The 25170-nt window shown below is 56.4% G+C and overlaps 1 protein-coding gene across 4 annotated transcripts in view; it reads left to right on the forward strand.

Moving 5' to 3' along the window:
- FBXL18 (F-box and leucine rich repeat protein 18) overlaps positions 1-25170 on the forward strand; it is a 47934-nt gene that overhangs the window by 5778 nt on the left and 16986 nt on the right. For all 4 annotated transcript variants that reach the window (XM_027612298.2, XM_027612301.2, XM_027612297.2 and 1 more), the window contains exons 2-4: positions 1269-1484; positions 4851-6394; positions 13937-14155. In XM_027612298.2, the coding sequence (XP_027468099.1) occupies positions 1290-1484; positions 4851-6394; positions 13937-14155 (1958 nt within the window). In that variant the 5' untranslated portion in view covers positions 1269-1289. The remainder of the gene's footprint in view (positions 1-1268; positions 1485-4850; positions 6395-13936; positions 14156-25170) is intronic.

A 25170-nucleotide genomic window follows, 5' to 3' on the forward strand; every position in this document is an offset into this window, starting at 1 on the left:
AAGAAAAGTCAGGCCGGAGGAAGAGGGCTTGCAGACAGAATCGTTGGAAATGGCAGGAGAAATAATCGTGGGTGCTCTCTCCTGGGAGTGGTCAGACAGGCACCCCCTCAGTGAGGACGGTTTGGGGGGGCTTGGATCCCTTCTGGGGACTGCTGGGAAGATACAGGGATCCCTCCCCACCACGGAGAGCCTCCAGTTCCTTTGTCCTTGATTTGGGGATTTCAACCCACCAACCTGGGTTGAACCCCCTCCCTCTCGGTTGTACACATCAACCGGGAACGGTGGAAGGCCCACGTTAGGGAAGAAAACCTTCTGCAGATAGCTACCAGAACAAACTGAAATGTGTGGACATCTTGCGGGAGGTATAACGCCAGTTCCTAGCCAGAAAGTGTGATAAGGCAGGGTGGCTCCCTGTTACCTAGTAGTACTGATCTTAATATCATGAGTAGGTGCTGTTTCTTTCTTTCTTTCTTTCTTTCTTTCTTTTTTTTCTTTTTAAGATTTTATTTATTTATTTGACAGAGAGACAGTGACAGAAGGAACACAAGCAGGGGGAGTGGGAGAGGGAGAAGCAGGCTTCCCGCCGAGCAGGGAGCCCAATGCGGGGCTCGATCCCAGGACCCTGGGATCATGACCTGAGCCGAAGGCAGACGCCCAACGACTGAGCCACCCAGGCGCCCCTAGGTGCTGTTTCTTATTCATAAGGACTTGATGGTTTCATTCTTCTGGCTTTACTTGCCCTTAATCCCAGTGCTGGGACTAGCTGCCCCCCGCCACTGGCTGAGGGCTTGATATCCATCACAGCAACCCCGAGAGGTAAAGTCACTGTTGTTAGCCCCAGTTCTTACTGTTTCTTGATAGAATTCTCCCACCCAAGTGTTTTAAGAATCCAGTATGATGTTGGGACAGTGGGAGAATAGCAGCTTTCACAAGCGGACAGCCCTGGCCAGTGGTCCTAAGTGGAGTCTGAAACATGCCGGACTTGATAGGAGACCTTTAGTAGGAAAACTCCCTTAAATTTGGAAAAGAATTGAAGTTTCATTTTGAATCTCTTACTTTTGGCGAGAGATCCTAGTGTGCAGATCTAAAAGGGGCTTTTGGAGAGTATCATGGCTTCTTGCTCTGCAGTTAAGATTTTTGGTAAAAGCACCTTCTTTCCCACAGACTGTGGCGAGGGCTGCTCTTGGCGTCTGTCCTTGGCCGAGGAGGCCAGGCTGAAGGCCACCCTTGGGGATCCCATGGGAATTCGGTGTTGCCCTTATTTTCAGGACACATCCAACGATGACGACATGCCCCCTGCAGCAGCCGCCATGGCGGTGGGCGCCCACCTTCTCGGCTTCTCGGATGAGATCCTGCTGCACATCCTGAGCCACGTCCCCAGCACAGACCTGGTTCTGAACGTCCGGCGCACCTGCCGGAAGCTCGCGGTGCTCTGCCTGGATAAGAGCCTCACCCACACCGTGCTGCTGCAGAAGGACTATGAGGTGAGGCAGGGGTCGCAGGGGTGGGCACAGCCCACATGCGCACCTGAGGACTCGCATAGCTGGGCAGTGGGGCGCCGTGTGGCTGGTGACAGAGGGGGCGGGTGCTCAGAGTCCTGACTGGCTCAACCTCTGAGACACATGAGGTGATAACAGCTAGAGGCCGAGAGGTGCGGGTAGCGGGCCACCCAGCAGGGGGGCACAGGCTCAGTGGATGCTGTGCTGGGACGGAGCCAGCCTTCCCGGCAGATGCCCAGGAGTGGGTTCTGGAACTTTCTCGGTGGTGTGGGGAGGCACCATCTTACCCTCCAGCAGCTGCGTGTGGGTCTTCAGTTGCCTTGCACCCTCCTGGCCAGGCTTCTAAGTGTCTGTTCTTTTGATGGGTGGGACAGGTGTCGCCTTGTGCTTTTACCTGGCCTGGGTAGGGTGCTGGGGTGTCCAGGGTGCTGTTTCCATCCAGGGCTGGGCCGTCCCTATATCTTCTTTCCAGAAGCCACTGCGTACTAGGGCTTTATCTTGTGGAGTTCTAGGAGTTCTCTTGTACTCTGGATCCTTTGTCGGATACCCGTATTGCGAGTATTTTCTCTGAGTCCGTGGCTGGCTTTTATGTTTTTTTTTTTTTTTTTTTTTAACAGTATCTTTTGAAGAGAATAAGTGTTTATTTATTTATTTTTTTAAAAGATTTTATTTGTTTATTTGACAGAGAGAGATAGCGAGAGAGGGAACACAAGCAGGGGGAGTGGGAGAGGGAGAAGCAGGCTTCCTGCTGAGCAGGGAGCCCAATGCAGGGCTCGATCCCAGGACCCTGGGATCATGACCTGAGCCGAAGGCAGACACTTAACGACTGAGCCACCCAGGCGCCCAAGAGAATAAGTGTTTAAGTTGAAGTCCAATTTATTGATTTTTTTTCGAGTTCATGTTTTTTGTAATCTGTTGAAGAAAGCTGTTAGACCTGAGGTTGCGAAGATTTTCTGCTACGTTGTCATGTAGAAGCTTTATAGCTTTAGCTCTTATGGTAGGTGTGCGATCCCTGTTGTGTTAATCTCTATATGTGGTGTGAGGTAAGGATCAAGGGTTCCTTTCTTTGCATACGGCTCTTCAGTTATTCCAACATCACTTATGGACACTGTTGTCCTTTCCTCAGTAAGTGCCTTGCAAATTTTTTAATTATGTTTTTACATTTTAATTCCAGTATAATTAACATACAGTGCTATATTAGTTTCAGGTGTACATCACCTGGTGCTCACCACAAGTGCACTCCTCCTCGGTCCCCATCACCAATCTCCCCTGCCCCCCGCCTCCCCTCTGGTCACCATCACTTTGTTCTCTGTAGTTAAGTCTGTTTCTTGATTTGTCTCTCTTTTTCCCTTTGCTCTTTTGTTTCTTAAATTCACATATGAGTGAAATCATACAGTATTTATCTTTCTTGGACTTACTTCACTTAACATTAAGCTCTTTAGCTCCATCCATGTTGTTGCAAATGGCAAGATTTTATTCCTTTTTATGGTTGCCTTGCAACTTTTGTTGAAAGTCAGTTGACGACATATCTTAAAGATAACAATGGAGGGGCGCCTGGGTGGCTCAGTCGTTAAGCCTCTGCCTTCGGCTCAGGTCATGATCCCAGGGTCCTGGGATCGAGTCCCACATCGGGCTCCCTGCTCCGCGGGAAGCCTGCTTCTCCCTCTCCCACTCCCCCTGCTTGTGTTCCTGCTCTCGCTATCTCTCTCTCTGTCAAATAAATAAAATCTTAAAAAAAAAAAAAAAAAAGATAGGGTGCCTGGGTGGCTCAGTTGGTTAAGCAACTGCCTTCGACTCAGGTCATGATCGTGGAGTCCCGGGATCGAGTCCCGCGTCGGGCTCCCTGCTCGCGAGGGGCCTGCTTCTCCCTCTAACCCTCCCTGCTCTCATGTACTCTCTCTCTCTCTCTCTCATTCTCACTCTCTCAAAATAAATAAATAAATCTTTAAAAAAAAAAAAAAAAGATAACAATAGAGGTCTTGACCGGAACCCAAATTTTAGGAGACTGTGGGAGGGGTTCCTAACTATTGTCACTGGTTGTGAAGCTATGCATTTGAACCCCAAGTGAGGCCCCTCCAGAGCTTGGTTCTCTCTGTGAGAGCATGCTGTGCTCCTCTCTGCTGGGAGAGTGTGGGTGTGCGGGGAGGCTGAGCGAACTCCCCAGAGCCAAGGTGAGGCTTCCTCCCTGGGAGAGTTCTTTCCTGGAGAGGGAGGGGCAGGTGCCCCCAGCGCAATGGCGCAGCACCGTGTATCTGGAGCATTGAAGATGCTTGTGTCCTGCACGAGTCTTAACCTGAGAGAAGTGATCGGGATGCACGCACATCACATGCGCCGGTGCTCCAGGCGGTGTTGCTGCTGAAGGCCTCCTTGGCAGCGGCCAGGACGTCCAGCTGTTGGCCCCCAGGTTCCCTCACTAGACGTACCATGGCTCACCTAAGCAGTCCACGGCAGGTTTTTGAGGAATATTTAAGATGTGAAAATGCAGGTGATGTAAAGGATCAAGTTTTCAGGGCACGATTCCGTTGTGTGATTCAGAAAAACCCATGTCAACATAACGTGTACCATCTTTACCATTTTTAAGTACGTGTTGCTGTATGTTAGTCAGTACATCCATTTGTGGTGTTGTGCCAGAAATTTTCCATCAACCTGAACAGAAACTCTGGATCCTGTGAGCAGTGACTCCCTCTTCCCCCTTCCCCCAGCCCCTAGCAACCTCTGTTCTGCTTTCTGCTTGTGGATTCGCCTCTTCTGGGTAATTCGTGTAAGTGGAACCACACAACATGGGATCTTTTAGGACTGGCTTCTTTCCCCTTGTGTGACGTCCTCACGGTTCACCCACGTTGTGGCGTGTGTCCGAGCTTTGCTCCTTTTTGTGGCTATATAGTCTTTCCTTCTGTGTGCAGACCATGTTGGTTCTGTCTGTCGGTGGGTGTTGGGTGGTTTCCAACTCCTGGGACTAGTGCTACTGTGAACATCGGGGAGCAGGGAGTGAGTCCCTGTTTTTCCTGTTCCCTCGGGCCCACGGCTAGGAAGGGAATTGCCGGGTCACATGGTCACCCCGTGTTTAGCTTTTTGGGGAACCAGCACACTTTTCCACACCAGCTGCACCATTTTTACATTCCTGCCTAACTGGGGCCTCTTGACTGTTGGCCTGTGGTAGGTGAGCATGTGGGAGGGGGAGGAGGGGCCAGCTCTCCCCTCCAGTGTCCCTCCTCCGCTGGACTAGTGAGGCCCGAGTGTCGTGGGGGAGGGCGCGACCTGAGGGGTAAAGGTGAAGGAGTCGCCTGGGTGTCTTCAGCCCCTTTCCTTCCTTGACCACCCCCCTCCCCCCATTCCCGGCCTTTCCTGCAGGCAAGCGAGGACAAGGTGAAGCAGCTGGTGAAGGAGATCGGCCGGGAGATCCAGCAGCTCAACATGGCCGGCTGCTACTGGCTGTCGGGTGCCACTATTGAGCACGTGGCCCGCTGCCGCAGCCTGGTCAAGGTGAACCTCTCGGGCTGCCACCTGACCTCCCTGCGCCTCTCCAAGATGCTTTCGGCCCTGCAGCACCTGCGCTCCTTGGCCATCGACGTGAGCCCCGGCTTCGATGCCGGCCAGCTGAGCGGCGAGTGCAAGGCCACGCTGAGCCGCGTGCGGGAGCTCAAGCAGACGCTGTACACGCCCTCCTACGGTGTGGTGCCCTGCTGCACCAGCCTGGAGAAGCTGCTGCTCTACTTCGAGATCCTCGACCGCACACGCGAGGGCGCCATCCTCTCGGGCCAGCTGATGGTGGGCCAGAGCAACGTGCCCCACTACCAGAACCTGCGGGTCTTCTACGCGCGCCTGGCCCCAGGCTACATCAATCAGGAGGTGGTGCGGCTCTACCTGGCTGTGCTCAGCGACCGCACGCCCGAGAACCTCCACGCCTTCCTCATCTCTGTGCCTGGCAGCTTCGCCGAGAGCGGGGCCACCAAGAACCTCCTGGACTCCATGGCCCGCAACGTCGCGCTGGACGCCCTGCAGCTGCCCAAGTCCTGGCTCAACGGCTCGTCCCTGCTCCAGCACATGAAGTTCAACAACCCGTTCTACTTCAGCTTCAGCCGCTGCACGCTGTCCGGAGGCCACCTGATCCAGCGGGTCATCAACGGCGGGAAGGAGCTCTGCAGCCTGGCGAGCCTGAACCTCAGCGGTTGTGTCCACTGCTTGTCCCCGGACTCCCTGCTCCGCAAGGCGGAGGACGATATCGACAGCGGCATCCTGGAGACGCTGGTGGCGTCCTGCTGCAACCTGCGCCACCTCAACCTCTCGGCCGCCCACCACCACAGCTCCGAGGGCCCGGGCCGCCACCTCTGCCAGCTGCTGGCCCGGCTGCGCCACCTGCGCTCCCTGTCCCTGCCCGTCTGCTCCGTGGCCGACTCGGCACCGCGGGCCGACCGCGCGCCCGCCCAGCCCGCCATGCACGCCGTGCCCCGCGGCTTCGGCAAGAAGGTGCGCATCGGCGTGCAGTCCTGCCCCAGCCCCTTCTCGGGGCAGGCGGGCCCTCAGCCTTCCTCCGTGTTCTGGTCTCTGCTCAAGAACGTGCCCTTTCTGGAGCGCCTCGAGCTGATCGGGTCCAACTTCTCCTCCGCCATGCCGCGCAACGAACCCGCCATCCGCAACTCCCTCCCGCCCTGCAGCCGCGCGCAGAACGTCGGGGACTCGGAGGTGGCCGCCATCGGGCAGCTGGCGTTCCTGAGGCACCTGACTCTGGCCCAGCTGCCCAGCATCCTGACGGGCTCCGGGCTGGTCAGCATCGGCCTGCAGTGCCAGCAGCTGCAGTCCCTCTCGCTGGCCAACCTGGGCATGATGGGGAAGGTGGTCTACATGTCTGCCCTCTCGGACATGCTGAAGCACTGCAAGCGGCTGAAGGACCTCAGGTGAGGGGGCCCTGGCAGCTCCTCTGTGGCCTCGGCGGGCCCCTTGGAGGCGTGAGAGGCGGCGGGGGGATGTGGGTAGCACGGCCTCTCATTCGGCAAATGTTTGCGCACCTGCTGCCCATCTGCCCAGATGGGCTGAAGGAGGGGCGGGCTGGCCTCCAGCGGCTGAGAGTCCGGGCGGGGCTGGCAGGGGCCCCGCAGGCGGGGACCGGACAGGGGGGCAGCAGTGGGCAGAACCCAGGGAGGGCAGGCGGGAGGCAGGGATGCGCTCAAAGATGCTACTGCGCGCGGTCTTGCTCCGTCCTCCTGATGGCCCCGCGAGGTGGCTGTTCTTGCTCCCATGCAACAGCTGGTAAGCGGGGCAGCAGGAGCCGAACTCGGGGCTTTTTGTCCGACTCTGTGATTGTCGGAGCTATGAGTCCGTGAGCTGGGAGACTCGAGGCCGAGGCTTGCGGGGAAAGTAGGCAGCATGTGCTGTAGCCCCCGTGGTCTTGCAAAAACACACGTGCCCCAAAGCACAGGCGAGGTGGGGCAGGGAACCAGATGGGGTGAAAGGACTTCAGCCGGCGCAGGGGGGCGGGCCGATTTCCGGTTGGGAGAGGCCCCCCCACCGCTACCCCACCTGGACAGGAGGGGCCAGGACGGAGGAGCTGGAGAGGGCCGCCGAAGCAGGGGCCACACGCGGTTGGGAGGTGACGGTGGCCTGGGGCGGGAGGCAGGCTGGTCTGAGAGAGTGAGGGCAGAACCCACCAGGCCCTTGTCACAGGGGCCCGGATTTGGAGTGGACTCTACCGAATCGAGCTGTGGAGTGAGGGGGGCTCTCGTGAGGACCCAGCGTTTAAAGGGGAAGAGCCTCTGTTGACTCGAGACATGTTTGAAAATCTTGCCAGACCTGCTCTTGCAAAATTGCACTGTTTCCTAGAAACAAACTACTGGAAAGGTATGGCGGCAGCGGACCCCAGCTCTCGCTTCAGGTTGGGGAGGAAGTGGCGGCAGGGTGTGGATCCGCTAGCTGGTCTCTCCGTCAGGCTGGAGCTGAGGGGTGGGTGGCTGGGTGGGGGCAGCGCCAGGGGCCCTGAGACGAGTTTGTCATTGTCTGCTCGATGGTCCGCATGCACTTTGTGCTTTTGGTGAGGCCAGGTGCTCAGCCAGGAGCTTCCGGGCACTGTCTGATTTAATCCCCGGGACAGCCCTCCATTGTTCCCATTTCACAGATGAGCCAGTGGAAGCTTGAGGGAGGAGTTGAGGTTCACGCAGCTCAGTCTCACTCCAGAGCTTGACCTTGGCCCCGGAGCCGTGCAAAATGGAGACATCCGTGTCCTCTGCGGACCTCCACTCTCCCCTCAGAAGGTGTCATGTGACGGGAAATGGGCCAGATTTGCGTTGGAGCTGGCAGAGGGCTTTGCGCTCACACCCTGGAACCTTGCACAGCTCCGCTGCAGACTGCCTCCGCTTCCCCTCCAAGCACAATACGAACGCTGCGCCTCCCTGAGGCCCTGCTCATCGGGGGCTGAGAGGCCCGGGGCCCAACCCCAGCCTTCCACGTGGCAGAGCAGATGTTTTCCTGCTGTGTTGGATTCACACACCCTGGATTCGCAGCTTGGGTCCTCAGCCTGAGTGTCTTCAGAGCCCTGTATTTGGGAGTTGTTTATGCTGTGTCCTACACATTCCAGTTACACTTGCTTTGAGAATCTGCTTTGAGTCAAAGTTAACTTCGGGCGAGTTTTGCTGTCCAGTGTCCGTGAGACCCTGTAGCCACGTGCTGAGCTGCGGGTGCTGGGCTCTGGCTGTGCCTCCCCAGCCATTTCCGGAGCTTGCCCAGAGGTCAGGCAGGAGGTCACGAGAGGGTTAAGGACGTGCGATGGGCAGAGTTGCTGTTCCCGTGGCAGGGCCTTTGGGACCCTCTCTCCTGCTCCGGGTGGGCCCGGCACTCCTGGCCACTGGCTTCCCAGGGCTCAAGGGAGTGAGGACTGCAGGCCCACTCTTTGCTTCTTGACCGCCCGCCCCCCCCCCCCCCCATGTTCTTTTTCCTGCCCATCTCTGCCTCATGGCCCTCATCGAGTCCTCCGTGTTACTTTCTCCGGCTTGGGCACTTCTGCTGGCGTGGGGTGGAGGAGAGGCCCTGACCGCAGCGGCCAGCCCCCTGCACCACCCCCTGCATGGGACGGGCCTTTCCGACTTCCGAGGTGCCCACGCTTGCCTTCTTGCCTGTTTGTTTCTGACACCAGGAGCCCGCGACCTCTCTGTTCACTGGTTCTGCTCTGCCCAGCCCCTTGCCCCACCTTGCTTCTTCCTGTGCGTTTGCTGTCATGTCACTGGCCTTTCTGGAAGAAGTGGTGGTAAGTGCATGGTCAGGAGGCCACATGTCACTGTGGAAGGTGCAAACAGATCCCTATATTTAACAAACAGAAGACTCCGCAGATCTGCGACCCTGCTTAATCTACGGGAGTCTGTGATTAGGAATTGAATGTTCCTTAATGAGGGGAGGCCCAGTGAGCATTTGAGTCGAATTTCACCAAATTCGGAGTCAAAGTATTTTTGGATCTCTCATCTCTCATCTTTGCCATTAGTTTTTTTTTTTTTTTTTTTTTTTTTTGCCTTCTTGCCAGCCCATTAAGCCTTGTACCTTTTCTGACTGGACTGTGGTCACACCGTTTGGTCATCATCGGGGAGTATTGGATAAAAACAGAAACTGATGAAGGTAAAATAAAGTAACGCAGTCGTGTAATTCAGCAAGTCAGAGTAGTCGAAATCTCTCCCCCAAACATCTGCCTCACTCCAGAGCATTCAGTGTCTGGTGCCTGCAGGGCCACTTGGAGACAGCAGGTGCTCCCGGCTCCCTGGGTTGCTGGCCCCTCCACCTCGGGGAGAGGGGAGTGGCCATGGCGTCTGAGCTGGTTCACCGCCCCCCCCCCCCAACCCCGGCACTCCCAGGTCCTTTACCTGTGAAGAGGGGCTGGTAAGCCCAAAGGAATTTGTACCTGTAAGGCCTATGGAACAGGGCTTGGCACCTGCGGTCCCCGTGATGGTTCTTTCTCCATCTAACAAATATGTGAACACCTGTTATGCTGAGTTCTGTGCTGGGCAGAGAGATCCTTGTCCCTGCGGAGCTGACTTTCCAGTGGGGAGAGTGGGCCAGCAGTGCACAGAAGAAAGGATGTGGTTTATGAGAGAGTAAGGGATGCCGGGGAGAAGGAAGCAGAGCAGGCTGAGGGATGACGGAGGGCAGGCGGTGGTGAACGTCATGAAGGTGAGATTTGAGAAGAGATTTCACGAAGTTGAGTTAGCAAAGTAGAACCTGGGAGGAACATTCCAGCCAGGCGGAGCGGCACGGAATTCAGTGTCCGTGAATCACCGGCGACTTAACGTTTGAATGAGTTAACACGAAATAGACTCGGGCATGCAGTGTCTCAGCGGTACGAGCCACGTTTCAGGTGCTCAGTGAGCGCACGTGCTCGTGGCTGCTGCAGTGGACAGGGCGCACGTGCGGAACGTTCCCGTCTGCACAGAAGGTTTTGCTGGACAGAGCCGAGTCTGTGCCAGGGCCCTGGGGTGGGCTGTGCCGGGTGTTTCAGGAGCAGCCAGGGGCCCGTGTAGCTGGAGGGGAGCAGAAAGGCAGGTCACCCTGCCATCTCCAGACGGGCTGGGACAGCACGGAGAGATTGGAGTTTGCTGATTGATTGGATCCCTGGGGTGGGTTGGGGGGTGGTCAAGGTGGATCCTGATGGAGGCATTTGGCCCGAGCAGTTGTGCTGATGCGGCTGCCATCAGTGGAGAGGGGGAGGCTGTGTGGCTCGGCTGCGCTCGTGCACGCCGGAGTCTGTGAGGCCGTGGGGTCACTCAGCAAGAGTCAGGGTGGAGGAAGAATCAGCAGAGCCGACTGAGCAGGAGCCGGCGGGAGGGCGGGCAGGACTGAGGTGGCAGGTGGAGCTGGGAGGTGTCCTGGGAGCTACGGGAAGGGCCGGGGGTGCCGACTGCGGTTGCATTCTGCCAGCGGACTTGTCACGGCCGCCAGGTGCTTTTCCTGCGTGTCCGGGTTTGACTCCTTTAACATTTTGAACAACCCCAGGAGTAGAGCTGTTGTCCCATTTTGCAGATGAGGAAAGTGAGGCCCAGAGGACCGAGGAGCTTGCCTAGGTGATACAGCTGGTCTGTGGGCTCCTGGCACCGGGGAACATTGAAGAGCGGGACACAGCAGCATTTGGTGGTCACCGAGTGGCTTCCGGGGCTGGAATGTGATCCTTGTGGCGAGGTCCTCCCCGGGAGCAGGGCCGTGCATGCATGGTGGGTTTTGTGGCTGGGGCGGCCCGCAGGACCCAGGATAAATGGGTTTTGTAGGTCAGCCCGAGAACTTGACCGCCGCTCATAATGGACTCTCTGTGCACGCCGGCTGCTGAGAACCATGTCTGATCAGAGCTGGGGACTGCCTGTTCAGAACAAACACCACTTCCTAAAATGCAGCCAAATGGCCCCATTCCTCTGGATTCCTGCCTTCTGCGGCAAGCCGAGCCCAGGGAGGCTGGAGTGAAAGGAGCAGGTGGTACTTGCCCGCCTGCCGTGCGCAGGAGCCACAGAAAGGAAATGGTGCTCTGAGCCCGGGAGAGACTGGCACGCTGCTTCTGGGGCCGCCTCCCTGGGCAGCCCCTGCTCTTCCCAGTGGGAGGTCCCCGGCCGGCCAGCTGTGGCCACCACTGTCCCCATCAGCGAGGCCCATCAATTTGAGCTTTGTGCCTGCTGGGACTCCTGGCCGGGAGCTGCGTCCGTGCAGCCGGGGCCACTCCTGCGGGGAGGTCGCACAGGAACACGTCGTTCTGAGGCGCACCTCGGCAGAGAGAGGGTTACAGGCTGCACAGAGAACGGCACCTTCTTTCCCAAGACTGATTAAGCCCTGCCTTATGGGGGAGGGAGGGTAAAGCATTACCCTGAGTCACCCTGGGCTGCTCATGACCTCAGAACCAGGGCAGCGTCTGGGCGGAAGCGAGAGGGCTGGTTTGGAGCCAGGCCCTGGAGGCTGTGCCAAGTCCGCCCCAGAGGCCTAGGCCCCGCTGGAGGTGGGTGGGCAGATGGGGGTGCTCCCCTAGCACCTTCCTGTGCCCACAGAGCCATGGGGAGACCAGGCCGCCTCTTGGGGAGTGGGCTCCGGAGGCCAGATCCCCACTGGTTGGAAGGTTGAGGCTTGGCTGGGAGGGAGCAGGACCATGGACCCCCCAAGGCGAAGGTGATTGTGATGGATCATTTTTGTCATCCGCAGCCCCACCGTGCTGGGAGCGGAGGGGAGGTTTGGACGTGTGGGCCCTGCCTGTCCAGGCAGCTGGTGGAGTGGACGGGCCTGCCCCCATCCCAGACACCTGTTGCAGGTGGCTTCCTTCAGAGTGGGAGAGCCTGGAAGTGGTCGGCTAAATGAAAACTGTTTTAAAAGCGTGTGTGAACACAGCACACTCACACTGCTTACTGGGTTTGTAACCGAGATCTTGGGCGGGTAGCGTGGACCCGCAGCGCCACCTAGTGACCAGGGTGCCCCAGGCCCGTGCTTCCTTTCCTGCCGCCTGCCCCAGGGGCAAGCCTGAGCCACAGGCCCCCCCTCCCCCCTCCCCAGCCTGGACTTCTGCCCCTCCCATTTTCCCACCCTCAGGTCTGCAAAGGGATGCTCACCTTAGGACTTTGAAAAGAATAATTTGTTTTTGAAAGAGAATGCAAGAACGTGTTCAAACATTTTCTCAAGAAAAGTTAACTTTTCAAAAAAATTCGCATTCCTAACTGGGCTGACATTTACTTGCTGTCTGGGCCCTGCGTGACTTCAGGTATTACCTTATCCTTGCTTGGGGTGCATTACCACTGCACTCAGCCACCATCGCATCTCTGAGGGGCACTGCTCCCTGCTTGCGCCTCTCTGAGTTCTTTCTTTAAGGATGGAATTCATTCAGTGGGGTCTGCGGGTAAGGCCCGAGCTCCACATCTCTGGCGTGGATCTAGTGCATGGCCCATTTGGGTCTTGTTTGGCTTTGAGGACTGGGGGGCTGTCCCTTGTCCTACACCCAGTTTTGGTCAGATCAGCCTCTCTCATGATGTTGCTGCATTCAGAGCATTTGGGGGTCTCTCTCCCCTTGGGGCCTGGGACAGGACACTCTGTCCCCAGTGCAGACCTGCCGCCTTGTGGTCGTGGGTGTGGGCATTTCTTGCTCATCCTAGAAACTTCTCCTTTTATGAGCGCTGTGTTGTCATGTGGCGCTACCCCCGCGTGTACCTCCGGTGCTGTGTCTCTGCATGGCCTTCTTGTAAGGAACCTGCCGCTGGATTAGTCCAGCATGACCTCATCCTAACGCCATTGCATCCGCAAAGACCCTGTGTCCAAGGAAGGTGTATTCACGGGTGCCAGGGGTTAGGACTGTGACATATCTGGGGGGGGCAGACACAACTCCCACCAGCTCCCCTCTCCCTTTTCCTAGTTCTTGGCCCTCCTCCTGGCAGCTCCTGGAATCCTGTTAGCTTCCCCCAGCCCTCCCTTCTTCCACTGGCTCTCATTCTAGAGGGCTCCTGTGGCCTGTGGCCCAGTGTTCTGCCACAAATCCGGTGTCTGCTGGTTCCACAGCCGTGTTCCCAGCTGGTGCTGAACTGCCGTTGTCAGTTTTCCTCAGTGCCTCCAACAGTGTGTCCCCAGCACATCGCTCTGCCCTCGGAACCGCTCTGTGCTCTGGGCTTTGCATCTGGGTGTGCAGAAAGGTCTGGAAGGGTTTGGAGTGTTGTCCTCCACTCCGCGTTCCTGGGTCCTGCTCTCGTCCCTGGGGCCAGAGTGTCAGTGCTGACCCCAGCGCTCCCTCCTGCCCGTGCCGAGGCCCTGCCCGGTGGCCAGTGTGGCTCTTGCCGTCTCTTCCTGTCTGCCTCTCTAAAGCAGGTCTGACCTGGGTGGATCTCCAGTTTTGCTTTGGTTGTTGTCCGCGGCTGAAGTCCTGGCTTTGTAGCTTGGCTCCTGTTTCCCTTGGCTCCCCGCTACAGGACTGTGGATTTGCCCAGTACCTCCCCACCCTTCCCTGTGTGGCCAGAGCGGCCCCGACCCCGCCTGACTCGGGCACCTCTCCCACTCCAGCCTCCAGATCCCCTCCCTGTCCCTTGGCATTGCTCCGTGCATCGCAGGCGAGCAGTGATGTGTGACAAGGACCGTATCTAAGTACATCTCCCTGCCCCCTTGCCCGGCAGGTCAGCATTTGAGGCGGGGGCGGGGGGGATTGCTGAGCAGGCAGGGCCGCAAACGTGGTTGCCTCTAGGCTCAGAGCAGTGTCTTGGCTGGGGTCTCTACAGTGGCTGGCTGCTTGCATCGGGCCTGCAGGGTCCCCCCCCCCAACTCGGGCTCTTCTGGGAAGACCTCGGGGTCTCGAGTGCTCTCTCAGCGCTCCAGGGGCTTGTGGTGTAGACCAGCGTGGGGACAACTGGTGTAGGCCCTCTTTAGCTCATAAACACAGGCTTTGAGGGGGGCCTGGACCGAGAGGCTTCTGCAGCCGGCGCACCCGTCAACAACGCGGAGCTCACTGTCCTCTCCCCCCGCAGGTTGGAGCAGCCCTACTTCAGCGCCAACGCCCAGTTCTTCCAGGCGCTGAGCCAGTGCTCCGCCCTGCAGCGCCTCTGCCTGGTGTCGCGCAGCGGCACGCTCCAGCCCGAGGCCGTGCTGGCCTTCATGGCGCGCTGCCTGCATGTCGTTGTGTGCCACATGTTCACCGGGGAGTCCCTGGCCACCTGCAAGAGCCTGCAGCAGTCCCTGCTCCGAAGGTGAGTGCTGAGGGCGGGCCGGGCGCTGGGGGCAGCTGGCCGCCTGGTGGCTGCCCCCCCTCGGGCTTTGCGCAGAGCCCAGCAGTTAGTAGCTCCATGGACTTAATGCCTGCAGAGATAGCGTGAGAACAGAGACTAGCTGCCTTTCCCCGCCGTGCCTTACCTCCCGGGCACTCCCTCTGCCACACGCCGAATTTCTGCACTGTTGAGGCGCAGAAGTATTCTCTCCACGCCCAGCTTCCCGTCCCTGCGGTACCGTTCTCCAGATGCAGGGTACCAGGACCGGTCAGGCTGCAGACCTTCGCGGGCCCTCAGCCCCGTCCCTGGACCTTTTCTGTTCCAGGGTTTGATGCAGAACCGCTCCTCACGCTCGTTGTCATGTCTCCTTAGCCTTGTTCGGTCTTTGACAGGCCTCAGTCTTTCCTGGTCATTCATGACCGTGACACTTGTGAAGAACACTGGCCAGGTGTTTGGTAGAACGTCCATGAGTTTGGGCCAAAAATCCACAGAGGTGACGCCGTGTCCTCAGTGTGTTGTGCCAGGGACACAGGGTGTTGGCATGTCTTCTCATTGGTGTCTGTGGGTTTCTCGGCTGTAAAGTCACATTATTCCCTTGTTTTTTTTCTTTGAAGATTTTATTTATTTGAGAGAGAGAGACAGAGACAGAAAGTGAGTGGGAGAGAGAGGGAGAGAGAATCTGAAGCCAACTCTGAGCTGAGCACAGTCGTGGGGCTCGATCCCATGACTGCAAAATCACGACCTGAGCCTAAACCAAGAGTCGGACGCCCAACCAGCTGAGCCACCCAGGCGCCCCCATTTTTCCTTTTCTAATTAACAAGCATCTTGTGGAGAGACGCTTTGTGAGAGTCTGCAAATACCCTTTTCTGTCGGAGTTTTATCTGCATTTTAGCGTCCATTGATGGATCTTGCCAGTGACAGTTGTTACTTTGATATTTGGCTAATGACTGTTTTCGGTTTCCTTCATTCCTCTTAGATTTGTTACTGGGAACTGTCCTCTGTGAAGGAACCTGTGCCTTCTCCACATTTACTTACTTAACGTTTCTTTGTATTAGTACAGACTCATGGATATTTATCTTATTCAGTGGGTTTTCATCATGCTCACACTGTTCATGTGGTTGCTCAGATTGTTCCAGATTTGGCCATGGGGGTGTTCTTTCAGACTGGGTCCTGTGCCCTTGCAACATGCCCCTTCCTTTTCTGAGCACTTCCTTCCTTCCTGTCACTACCAGACATTCCAGCCCCAGGCCTGAAACCAACCATTTCTTTGTGGAGCCTGGCTCCTTTTATTGGAGGGTGGAATTAGAAACCAAGGTTGGGTGTTGGGTGTGCTCACTGCTGCTGGGGTGTCATTGCCTCCAGGCCCCGTCATGGACAGAGTAGGAAATTCATCTGCGTATGTTCTTGCACACACACACACACACACACACACACCCACACACCCCTGTATTTCCTTATCACCCATTTGCATCGGTATTAAAAACGAGTTCATACTGATGCCTTGCGTCCCAGCCCAGTATCCCAGAGTTCCTGCAGGCTCCGCCTCCTTCCTCATGACTTACCCCCCATTGGTGAACAGGCTGGCTGTCACCATCCACAGTGTGTTTGCTGGTTCATTCCACTCTAGTGCGCACAGGTAAGGCAGTTTTGAAAACCCAGCTCACTGCCTGGAGGGTAGTATGTGTTCATGCTCTTGCCTGATGCTTGTGGTATCCTGCCTTCCAGAATTACCCAGGATTGTTCTTTGCTTCCCACTCCCTTCAGTGTGGTCATGTCGCTTGTTTGTAATGCAGTCAGGTTCCTTTATTACTGCATTATATTGCATTGGGCATTCACACCATGTCCTGGTAGGTTTTGTTTGTCCGGGGTTTTGGTTTGTGAAGCCTCGCTGTGACTCAGAGTCCGTTCTCTATCAAGTGGCGTCCTTGGAGAAGTGCCGCCCCGTGTCCCCTTCCCTCCACCTCACCGCCCCTGCAGACAGGCGGTCTTGTCACTTCTTGGTTATTCTTTCTGTATTTTTTTGCACAAGTGAACGGATAGTATTTTCTCCTATTTCTTATATGAGCTTTGCTTTTTTTCTTAATGATGTGTATGTTGGAGTTCAGTTTGTACCGCTATTGCTCATTCTTCTTACCTCCCTGCATTCTCTTTTCATTGTGGTAAAATATACATAACACAGTTTCCCGTTTTAACTGTGTAAGTGTATAGTCCAGGGACATCGAGCCCATGCCCGCTGTTGTGCAGCCCTCCCCCCACCCCACCTTCATCTTCCCAAACGGAGGCTCTGTCTGCATGAACGCTAACCTCCCAGCCCCTGCCCAGACCCGGCTCCCACCGTCTACGTTCTGTCTCTGCGAGTCTGACGGCTCCAAGGACCTCGCAGACATGGAACCTCAGCTCTGGCTTCTTCTGCATTCCCTTAGAAATTTATTTTAAGAAGCTTTAAAAAAATAGAAATAAAAGATTATCATGTATCGATTAAAGTGTAGCTCCTCAGACTTGCTGAACCTACCAGTATGAGTCTGCTTTTCAAATCCGCAGGGGCGCTCAAGGGCACGGGGCTTTGTTTCTGTGTGTCTGTCACACCCACAGACGTGTAACAGTGCACGTGGTTGTGCGGCCTGTGCTTTTCATCTGATGTGGATTTGAGCTTTGTTGTTGGCCCTTCACTGGGGCTGTTCCGTTCCTGCTGAACGCTGTGTGTGCTGATCCCCCCGGTGGATTCGTCACATTTTGCATATCTGTTGTGCTGATGGGTATTCGGGTTGTGTCCCGTGTTTCCTCTGTCCCCAGGAAGGTCCTCGTGCAGGCTCCCCCACGTGCAGTCTGCAGACTCCTAGAAGGGAGTGTGTTCACTTAGCGTGTGTTCAAGAAGATGCCCAAATGCTCTCCAAAGTGATGCTCCCGAGCCCCGCTTCTGCTTACGGGCTGTGAGAGTCCCTGCCCCATGCCCTTGTCGTACTCCTTTGTGTCGTTGGACTTCCAAATTTTCCTGGTCGCCTGGGTGAGGATGGCCCTACTGCTGTCCATCCTTGGGTCTCATCTGTTCCCAGCGAGCGTCGTCTGCTGTGTTTATCACCAGGCCATATCCTCGTCTGTGATCAGCTCTGCAGAGCCCTTGCTTTTCTGTTGGCTTTCTCTGGGGAGGGGAAGAGGAAAGCTCGGCACCGGTGTGCCTTCGCTGTGGCTTCGGGTGGGGTGCTCAGTGGTGAGAGTCCGTGCTGCTTCTGCTAGTCAGCGGGTCCACCGTATCGGGGCTCCCAAAGCTACTGCGTTTTTCCCGCCTGCCGTGTTCACCGTCGTTTCAGATTGTTGTCATGCGTTCAGTGACCTCCACTGCCCTTCTCCTCGCAGAGCTTCCTTTTAAAGCTGCAGCTTGTTCTTCACCGTGTTCTCAGAATGCAGGTATCAAAGCTGGTTGGCTTGTGTGCCAAGTACAGCCAAATGGGCTTCGAGTGATGGCTCTGGGGAACCTCCCCCGGGATCACCGCGTGTAATCCCGAGTCCTTCGCTGCTGGTGCTGAAAGCTCAAAAGATTCCCTGTAAACCCGGTTCGCACCGGGGCTTGTGTTAACTAAACAAGGGCCCAGATACACCTTTGGCCAGCGAGGTGTACCTTGTCCCTCCAGCAGGAAATGCTGAGCTTGGGTCAGCTGCAGGTTGTGGGAAGGCAGTTGAGGGGGCGGTGTTCACAGGCTCCCCTTCGGTGGAACACTCTGGATGCCGTGGCCCGTGTGGCCTGTGGGCCCCTCTGCAGCGCTCCACAGGCCCTCTGGGTCCCCACTGGGCTGTGTGACGGCAGTGAATGTTACGTGCAGACTCTTGGGATTGCTGCACTCCCAGCTCAGCTGGGGACGTCAGGCAAGGGGTGGAACTGAAGGCTCGGATGGTCAATATCCGATTACTCACCTCCGGTGGGGCTCATGCGGCCTGATGGGCACTGGGCTGTCTCTGCAGCGAGTGTGGGAAGAAATGCCACATCGGCAGTCTCTACCTTTCTCCTCTGGGCTGAAGCCCTTTGAGGTGCAAAAGTTTCTTTTCTTTTCTTTTTTCTTTTCCTTTCTTTTCTTTCTTTTTTCCTTTCTTTCTTTCTTTCTCTCTCTCTCTCTCTTTCTTTCTTAAGGTTTTATTTATTTATTTGACAGAGAGAGACACAGTGAGAGAGGGAACACAATCGGGGAGCGGGAGAGGGAGAAGCAGGCTGCCCGCGGAGCAGGGAGCCCGATGCGGGGCTCGATCCCAGGACCCTGGGATCATGACCTGAGCCAAAGGCAGACGCTTAACGACTGAGCCACCCAGGTGCCCCTCTTTCCTTCTTCCTTCCTTCCTTCCTTCCTTCCCTCCTTTCTTTCTTCTCTTTTTTTTAAGAGGAAGATATTTTTTAATTTTGAAAATTTTTTTATACACATAAACCTTACCATTTTGACCATTTTTAAGTGTAGAGGCATGCCTCACTTTATTCTTTATCCATAGATGCTGTTTTTTGTTTTTTTTTCTTACAAATTGAAGGTTTGTGGGGCGCCTGGGTGGCTCAGTTGTTAAGCGTCTGCCTTCAGCTCAGGTCATGGTCCCAGGACCCTGGGATCGATCCCCACGTCGGGCTCCCTGCTCCGCGGAGAGCCTGCTTCTCCCTCTCCCTCTGCGTGCTTGTGCTATCTTTCTGTCAAATAAATAATAAAATCTCAAAAAAAAAAAATCGAAGGTTCGTGACAACCCTGCACGGAGCAATTTTAGTGTCGTTTTTCCATCTTTTCTCACTGTGTGTCTCTGTGTCACATTTTGGCCATTCTCGCAACATTTCAAACTTTTCTATTGTCCTATTTGTTATGCTGACCTGTGATCAGTGGTTACGACTCTGTGGAAGCTCAGTTAATGGTTAGCATTGTTTAGCAATAAAGTATTTTTTAATTAAGGTCTGCAGATTGTTTGTAATAATGCCAGACGACAGCACGGAGTCAACCTAACTGTTATCTGCCCTGGGAAACTGAGCAGTTCCTGTGGCTCGCACTGTTGTGATCCTCACTGCGTCTCAGTCCTTGGCGTGGTGTGGCGTCTGGAACGGGGTCCGAGGTATCTCTGAGGCGTTTCTATGGTGTCAGTGTTTCACAGCCATCAGTACCATCTGGCTCCGGATTTGTGTGTCTTCTCAGACGACACTGTCCCCATGAGCCGCTAACCCCCGGCCCCTGGGAGTCTCTATTCCACTTTCTGTTTCTGTGAATTGATGCTAAGATCTTTTTCTTTTTAAAGGCTTTATTTTTCAGTAATCTCTACACCCAACGTGGGGCTCGAACTCACAACCCCGAGATCAAGAGTCACACGTTCCACCGCCCTCGCCAGCCCGGTGCCCTGATGCTAAGATCTTTTAACTCTAAATTCTTTCTGTCTTTGCACTTTGTGTAGACACCGAAGCAGTAGCTACTTGGGGGGTTGTGGGTGAAGGCAGTGGATTTAAAATGCTTCCCGCTCCTCGTGTGGCAGCGTTTCCCCTCCTGCCCTCCACTGGGGGCTCCCTTGCCTGTAGTTCCCTGCAGAGCAGGGCCCCCTTGTCCCCTAGTGAGTGTGGCTTCCTGGAGATTTTGAGTAAGTCCGGAGGAGTGCTTCCTGGAGAGACTTTGACCCGGGCAGGTGGTTTGGGCAGTCGCCATTTATTGACCTCTCGTGAGGAGTGCGTGGTGCTCCCGAGAGCTGAGCCTGGGTGCCTCGTTTCAGCACGGCCAAGACGGTCACCGCTTCCTCCCCCGGTTTTGTGTCCTGAGGGTCAGGGATGCTGACGACAGGGAGGAGGCCCCGGCTGCTCACAAAATTATGAGAAGAGCCATCAGCCAGGAGGTCTCCCGAATTCGAAGGCTCTGGTGGCCTTGCCAGACAGACTTCATGTCAGTCTGTTGGCTTTGTGGTTTGCTGCTGAACTTCTCAGGAGAAATCTTATGAGCTAAGGTTTTCCTTCCCTGGTTGTTAAAATAATATGTGTTTATAATATTTCTAAAAATTTGGACCATGCCTCAAGCTACCTTTTTTTTTTTAAGATTTTATTTATTTATTTGACAGAGAGAGACACAGCGAGAGAGGGAACACAAGCAGGGGGAGCGGGAGAGGGAGCAGCAGGCTTCCCATCGAGCGGGGAGCCTGATGCAGGGCTCAATCCCAGGACCCCGGGATCATGACCTGAGCTGAAGGCAGACGCCCAGCGACTGAGCCACCCAGGCGCCCCGCCTCAAGCTACTTTTAAGTGAAAGCTCTCCATGTTTCCACCAAGCAGAGGTCATCATGGCTGGAGGACCTGGGACACAATTATCATATGGTTTTGTACTCTGATTTTTTAAAAAAGATTTTATTTATTTATTTATTTATTTGAGAGAGAGAGAGCGCGCTGGAGAGAGAGAGCATAAGCAGGGGGAGCGGGAGAGGGAGAGGGAGAAGCAGACTCCCCTCTGAGCAGGGAGCCCGACGTGGAGCTAGATCCCAGGACCCCGAGATCACGACCAGAGCCAAAGGCAGATGCTTAACGACTGAGCCACCGAGGCGCCCCTAAGATTTTATTTTTAAGTAATCTCTATACCGAGCATGGGGCTTGAACTCACAACCACAGGAGTTGCATGCTCTGTTGACTGAGCCAGCCAGACGCCCCTACCCTGATTTTTATTTTTTTAATTTTAATTTTTTTTAAGATTTTATTTTTTGGGAGTGCCTGGGTGGCTCAGATGGTTAGGCGTCTGCCTTCGGCTCAGGTCATGGTCCCAGGGTCCTGGGATCGAGCCCCGCATCGGGCTCCTGGCTCAGCGGGAAGCCTGCTTCTCCCTCTCCCTCTGCCTCTCCCCCTGTTCATGCTCTCTCTCTCTCTGTATCTCTGTATCTGAAATGAATAAATAAAATCTTAAAAAAAAAGATTTTATTTTTTTATTTTGACAGAGAGAGACACAGCGAGAGAGGGAACACAAGCAGGGGGAGGGGGATCTAGCTCCGCGTCGGGCTCCCTGCTCAGAGAGGAGTCTGCTGCTCCCTCTCCCTCTGCTGCTCCCCCTGCTTGTGCTCTCTCTCTCCTTGCTTCCCGCCGAGCAGGGAGCCCAATGGAGCAGGGAGCCCAATGCGGGGCTCGATCCCAGGACCCTGGGATCATGACATGAGCCGAAGGCAGCCGTTTAATCACTGAGCCACCCAGGCGCCCCCTGATTTTTAAAAAATTTAACACGTCGTGGATGGTTTTTGTGTCGATAAATCTGCAAATGATTATTTTTAGTTCTGTTTCGTATCCATTACATGGGTGTCATAGTGGTTTCTGGTGCGGCCGTCATAGTTAACTATGTGTATTACTGACTTCTCTTCACTTTACACCTTGAGTTTTATGGCTCTGGAACCCGGGGAGAGGCCTCGGTGTTGGCCAGGGCACACTTACCATCATGTTTGCACACTTTAGCATCCTCATGTAAAATGAAGCTGATGCCTATGCGTGCTCACTTTTCAGAGGGCAGAATCAGATGCTGGCTGTCCAGTGCCCTGGCACGTGGGCTTTGGGATGGACCATAGCTCTCTGGGAAGTGGGGGTGCAGGGCAGGTCCTCTCCCCATCCACCTGCTCTCTCCCCACTGGGCTGGTGGCTGTGTAGGAGGAGGCAAAGGTTGGTTTTCTCAGGTGCAGTGATGAAGACGAGGGGCAGCTCTGCCCTTTTAGCTTTCAGGAAGAGTCGTTGGTACTCTGTCAGCCTCACTGACTCATAGTAGGTCACCGCTGTCCTGGGGGCTCCAGCTCTGGGGAGCTGACATCTCCCTGCTAGACGTGTTCTGCCCACAGGGGCTTGGACTGGCCCGTTGGCTCCCTCCTGTTGCCAAGAGCCAATGGCTCTGCCACTTTTCACCCCTGAAGGGGAGCTTCCTGCAGAGATGGGAACCAGCTTTGGGTTTTCCCGCTGTTACACATGAGGCTTCTCAGAAACAGAGAATATCTGAGGTCACCATGTGGTTTAGAGATTGTGCTTGTGACAAGAGAGGGCGTGGACATCTGCCTCCCCGTGTAGGCATCACTAGGTGATGGAGCTGCTTTGTCATTCTGATCCTCAGAATCCTTCTCAACACAGTGCTCCCAGCCAGCTGATCAGACTTGGCTCTGAGATGCCAGTCCCTGCTTGGAGCTTCTCTTTCTCACTCTTGGTTCTATTCACAAGGTCCCTGCCTGCACACCATTTCTGCCTGTAGCCTGCTCGCGTCCTCCTGGCCCGTCCTGGTGGCCTTCTTGGGTGCAGCCCCTGCTGGGCTCTGAGCTCCCTCCTCTGGTCTCTCGGATTGTGCCCACCTGCCCCTTTCTTAGGAAGCGTAGCACACACGGTATGTTCTTTGCAGCCCCGTCAGATAATGAGGTTTGGACTGGTGTGTGATAGCTCTGCTTTCCCAGTGCATCTTTGTGCTGTGAGCACCAGCCAGGTGCAGGGTCGGGCTCACTGGTGGCCCTGGTGGGTGCTGGTCGTGGCCGACACCTGGAGCACGGTACCTGAGGCCAGCCAGACCCGGAGTTGGCCTTGGCTCAGTGGACTTCCTGGGCAGAAGCTGCACCAGTCCCTCTGTCCCTGTGTACCAACCAGTACCTGGCACAGGCCCTGGCCGTGGTGGGGCCCACTGAGTGCCTGGTGCTGGCGACGGGGCGTTAAGGGCCCACTCTGGCCTGCCGTGCTGAGAACCCTGTGTGTGTGACTGCCCTTGTGTGTTCCTCCAGCAAACCTCTTTGAGCTTCTGCTCTGGGCCCCTGTCTTGGACGCTGGGGGCTGTGTGAGCACCCCGTTTGCATGCCAGCACCCTGTTATTCCTCTGTTGTTCAAGCCTCCCAGAACTTCTGTGAGATACATGCTGTTAGCCCCAGTGTGTAGATGGGGAAACCGAGGCTCTGGGAGGCGCAGCTGGAGTGCAGCCTGGACCCCAGCATGGGCAGGACGGGAGGTTGTGTCCAGAGGGAAGAAGGGCACCCGCCCCCTCCAGAGGGCTGTGCCGGGTGCTGCGTGGGGCTCTCCAGAGCCATGTGGGCATCTCAGCCGGAGGCCCCAAGCCCTGAGGGAGGCTCACGGGGCTGAAGAATCTTCTGGGCTTCTCAGGACTGCATCCAGATCCAGGTCTACTGGAAGCCTTTCTCCTCCAGCCGTGCTGCCGGGGGCAGGCTGAGATGCAGCCTGATGGGAGAGGCCCTGGAGCCTGTCTGTGCGGATATCCTCTGCTGCCCACTGTTGTCTGGGGCGTGGCCCGGCTGTGGGTCTGGGTCTGGGCTGTCTGGCACGGCCTGCAGAGGTCTTTCCTGGCTGGGAAGCAGCATATGGTGGCTCCGGGCAGCTCGGCCGCAGACAGGGGACCTGCTGGCCTACCTGCTGGCCTTCCTGCTGGCCTTCCTGCCAGTCTTGCGGCCAAGCGGGGCCCCGGCTGCTTTTCTATGAGGTACCCAGCAGATGGCGCCATGGCTCACAGTAACCGTGGTTTCTCCGCTAGGCCTGTGTCCCACCGTGGTGGGGGGGGGACCTGAAAAGGGAAAAGGCTGGAACCTCTTCTCCCTTTTCTGAGGCCTTTCTTTTTTCTTATCTCCTTCCCTGCCTCAGGCTCAGAAAACCACTGAGTGAGAGGAGCTCCCGGCCCCAGGCTGTTGTGCTACCCCTGGCCTGGAGTGTGGAGGTCTGGTTTCTCCCTGACTCCCTGTGACTCAGCCCGGCAGCCCGGCTGGTGTGACACCTGCAGTCCTGGCGCCTCTGTGCGGCCCAGCACCTTCCCGCCGGCTCGCGTGTCTGACCTACACGTGGCTGCGTCTCAGAGGCCGCGCTCTGGTGCCCCCTGTGGGCCCGGCACCGACGCCAGCAGCTTTGGCCCCACTGGGACCCGGGTTCGCAGCCTAGCCCTGCCTCGCAGGAGGTGGCTGGACTTCGGCGGCTGCCTCAGCTTCCTCAGCTGGGAGGGGAGTTGGTGGCGGTGACGTGTGTCCAGCACCAGGTGCGGCATCCTGACAGGCATTCTTATTGTTGTATTTTATTTATTACTCTTATTTTCTGTTCTTTGCTCTTGCAAGTTTGAAACGTTACCATTTGGGCCCTACTCTGCCCTCTGTGGCATCACCCCCGCTAGGTTTGGAGGGGCTTCTTCTGCATGTTCCCCCGTTCGGGTCCCTCTGGTTTCCCACTGTCAGGTTTGGGTCTAGAGCTGGGTCTGGAGCGACACCTGTGGGCTTGGAAGCTCTCGGGGCCCCTTGGGGGGAGCAAGACGAAGCTTCCCACCTGCATCCCTCCTCCTCCCACCCCCACCGTGAAAACACCCCAAGTTCATCGGGTCACGTGTCCACCCCCACTTCCCTCCCGGCCTCAGACGCCCTGCCCGGAGCCAGCCTCTGTGTGTCCCATTTGCTGTCCCTCTGGAAACCCGGAGGCGTCCTGTCCCGGCCGAGTGAGCACCGGCGCGGCCGCCCCGCCGGGCTGCCCTCCGTCTGGGCCCCCGGGCAGTGTCCGGTGCGGGAGCTGCGCCATGTGGCCCTCTGCAGCGGGACTGCCCTTTGCTTCTTCCTGTCCGAGCTGCGCACTGAGCCACACCTCTGCCGGCCACGTACCCGCCTGGTACCGGGTGGGAGGCCCTTTCCGAGGGGCTGGCAGCCTCTCCGATTTTCTTTGATCCTGCCCTTCCTGGAAGCCGCCTGCGAGGCCTCGTGGCTCCCAGGGGTTGGGCAAGGGCAATGCCCGCACTCCAGTCTTCATGGTGTTCTACGCCGAGTGACAGCAACTTGCTTTGGTCCATGTGGCCTCCGGCTGAGGTCACTCCCACCTTCTCCCTCGGATCGCATGAGCGGCGCTCACGCCGTGGCCTCTACACTTGCTGGCTCTGTGACTTTGAGCTGGTCATTTCCTGCGTGAGCGGACTCTCCTGTTGGAAGTAGCAGCCGTGGTCCCTGCCTCCCACACTGCTGTAATCCTCTGGTGATGGCGTCATTGGCCACTCTGTGCGTGTTACTTGGGTGGTGGCGGGGTCTTCTGCAGACGAGGCAGC

This window comes from Zalophus californianus, chromosome 10 (assembly GCF_009762305.2).
Source record: "Zalophus californianus isolate mZalCal1 chromosome 10, mZalCal1.pri.v2, whole genome shotgun sequence".
Classification (NCBI taxonomy): Eukaryota; Metazoa; Chordata; class Mammalia; order Carnivora; family Otariidae; genus Zalophus; species Zalophus californianus.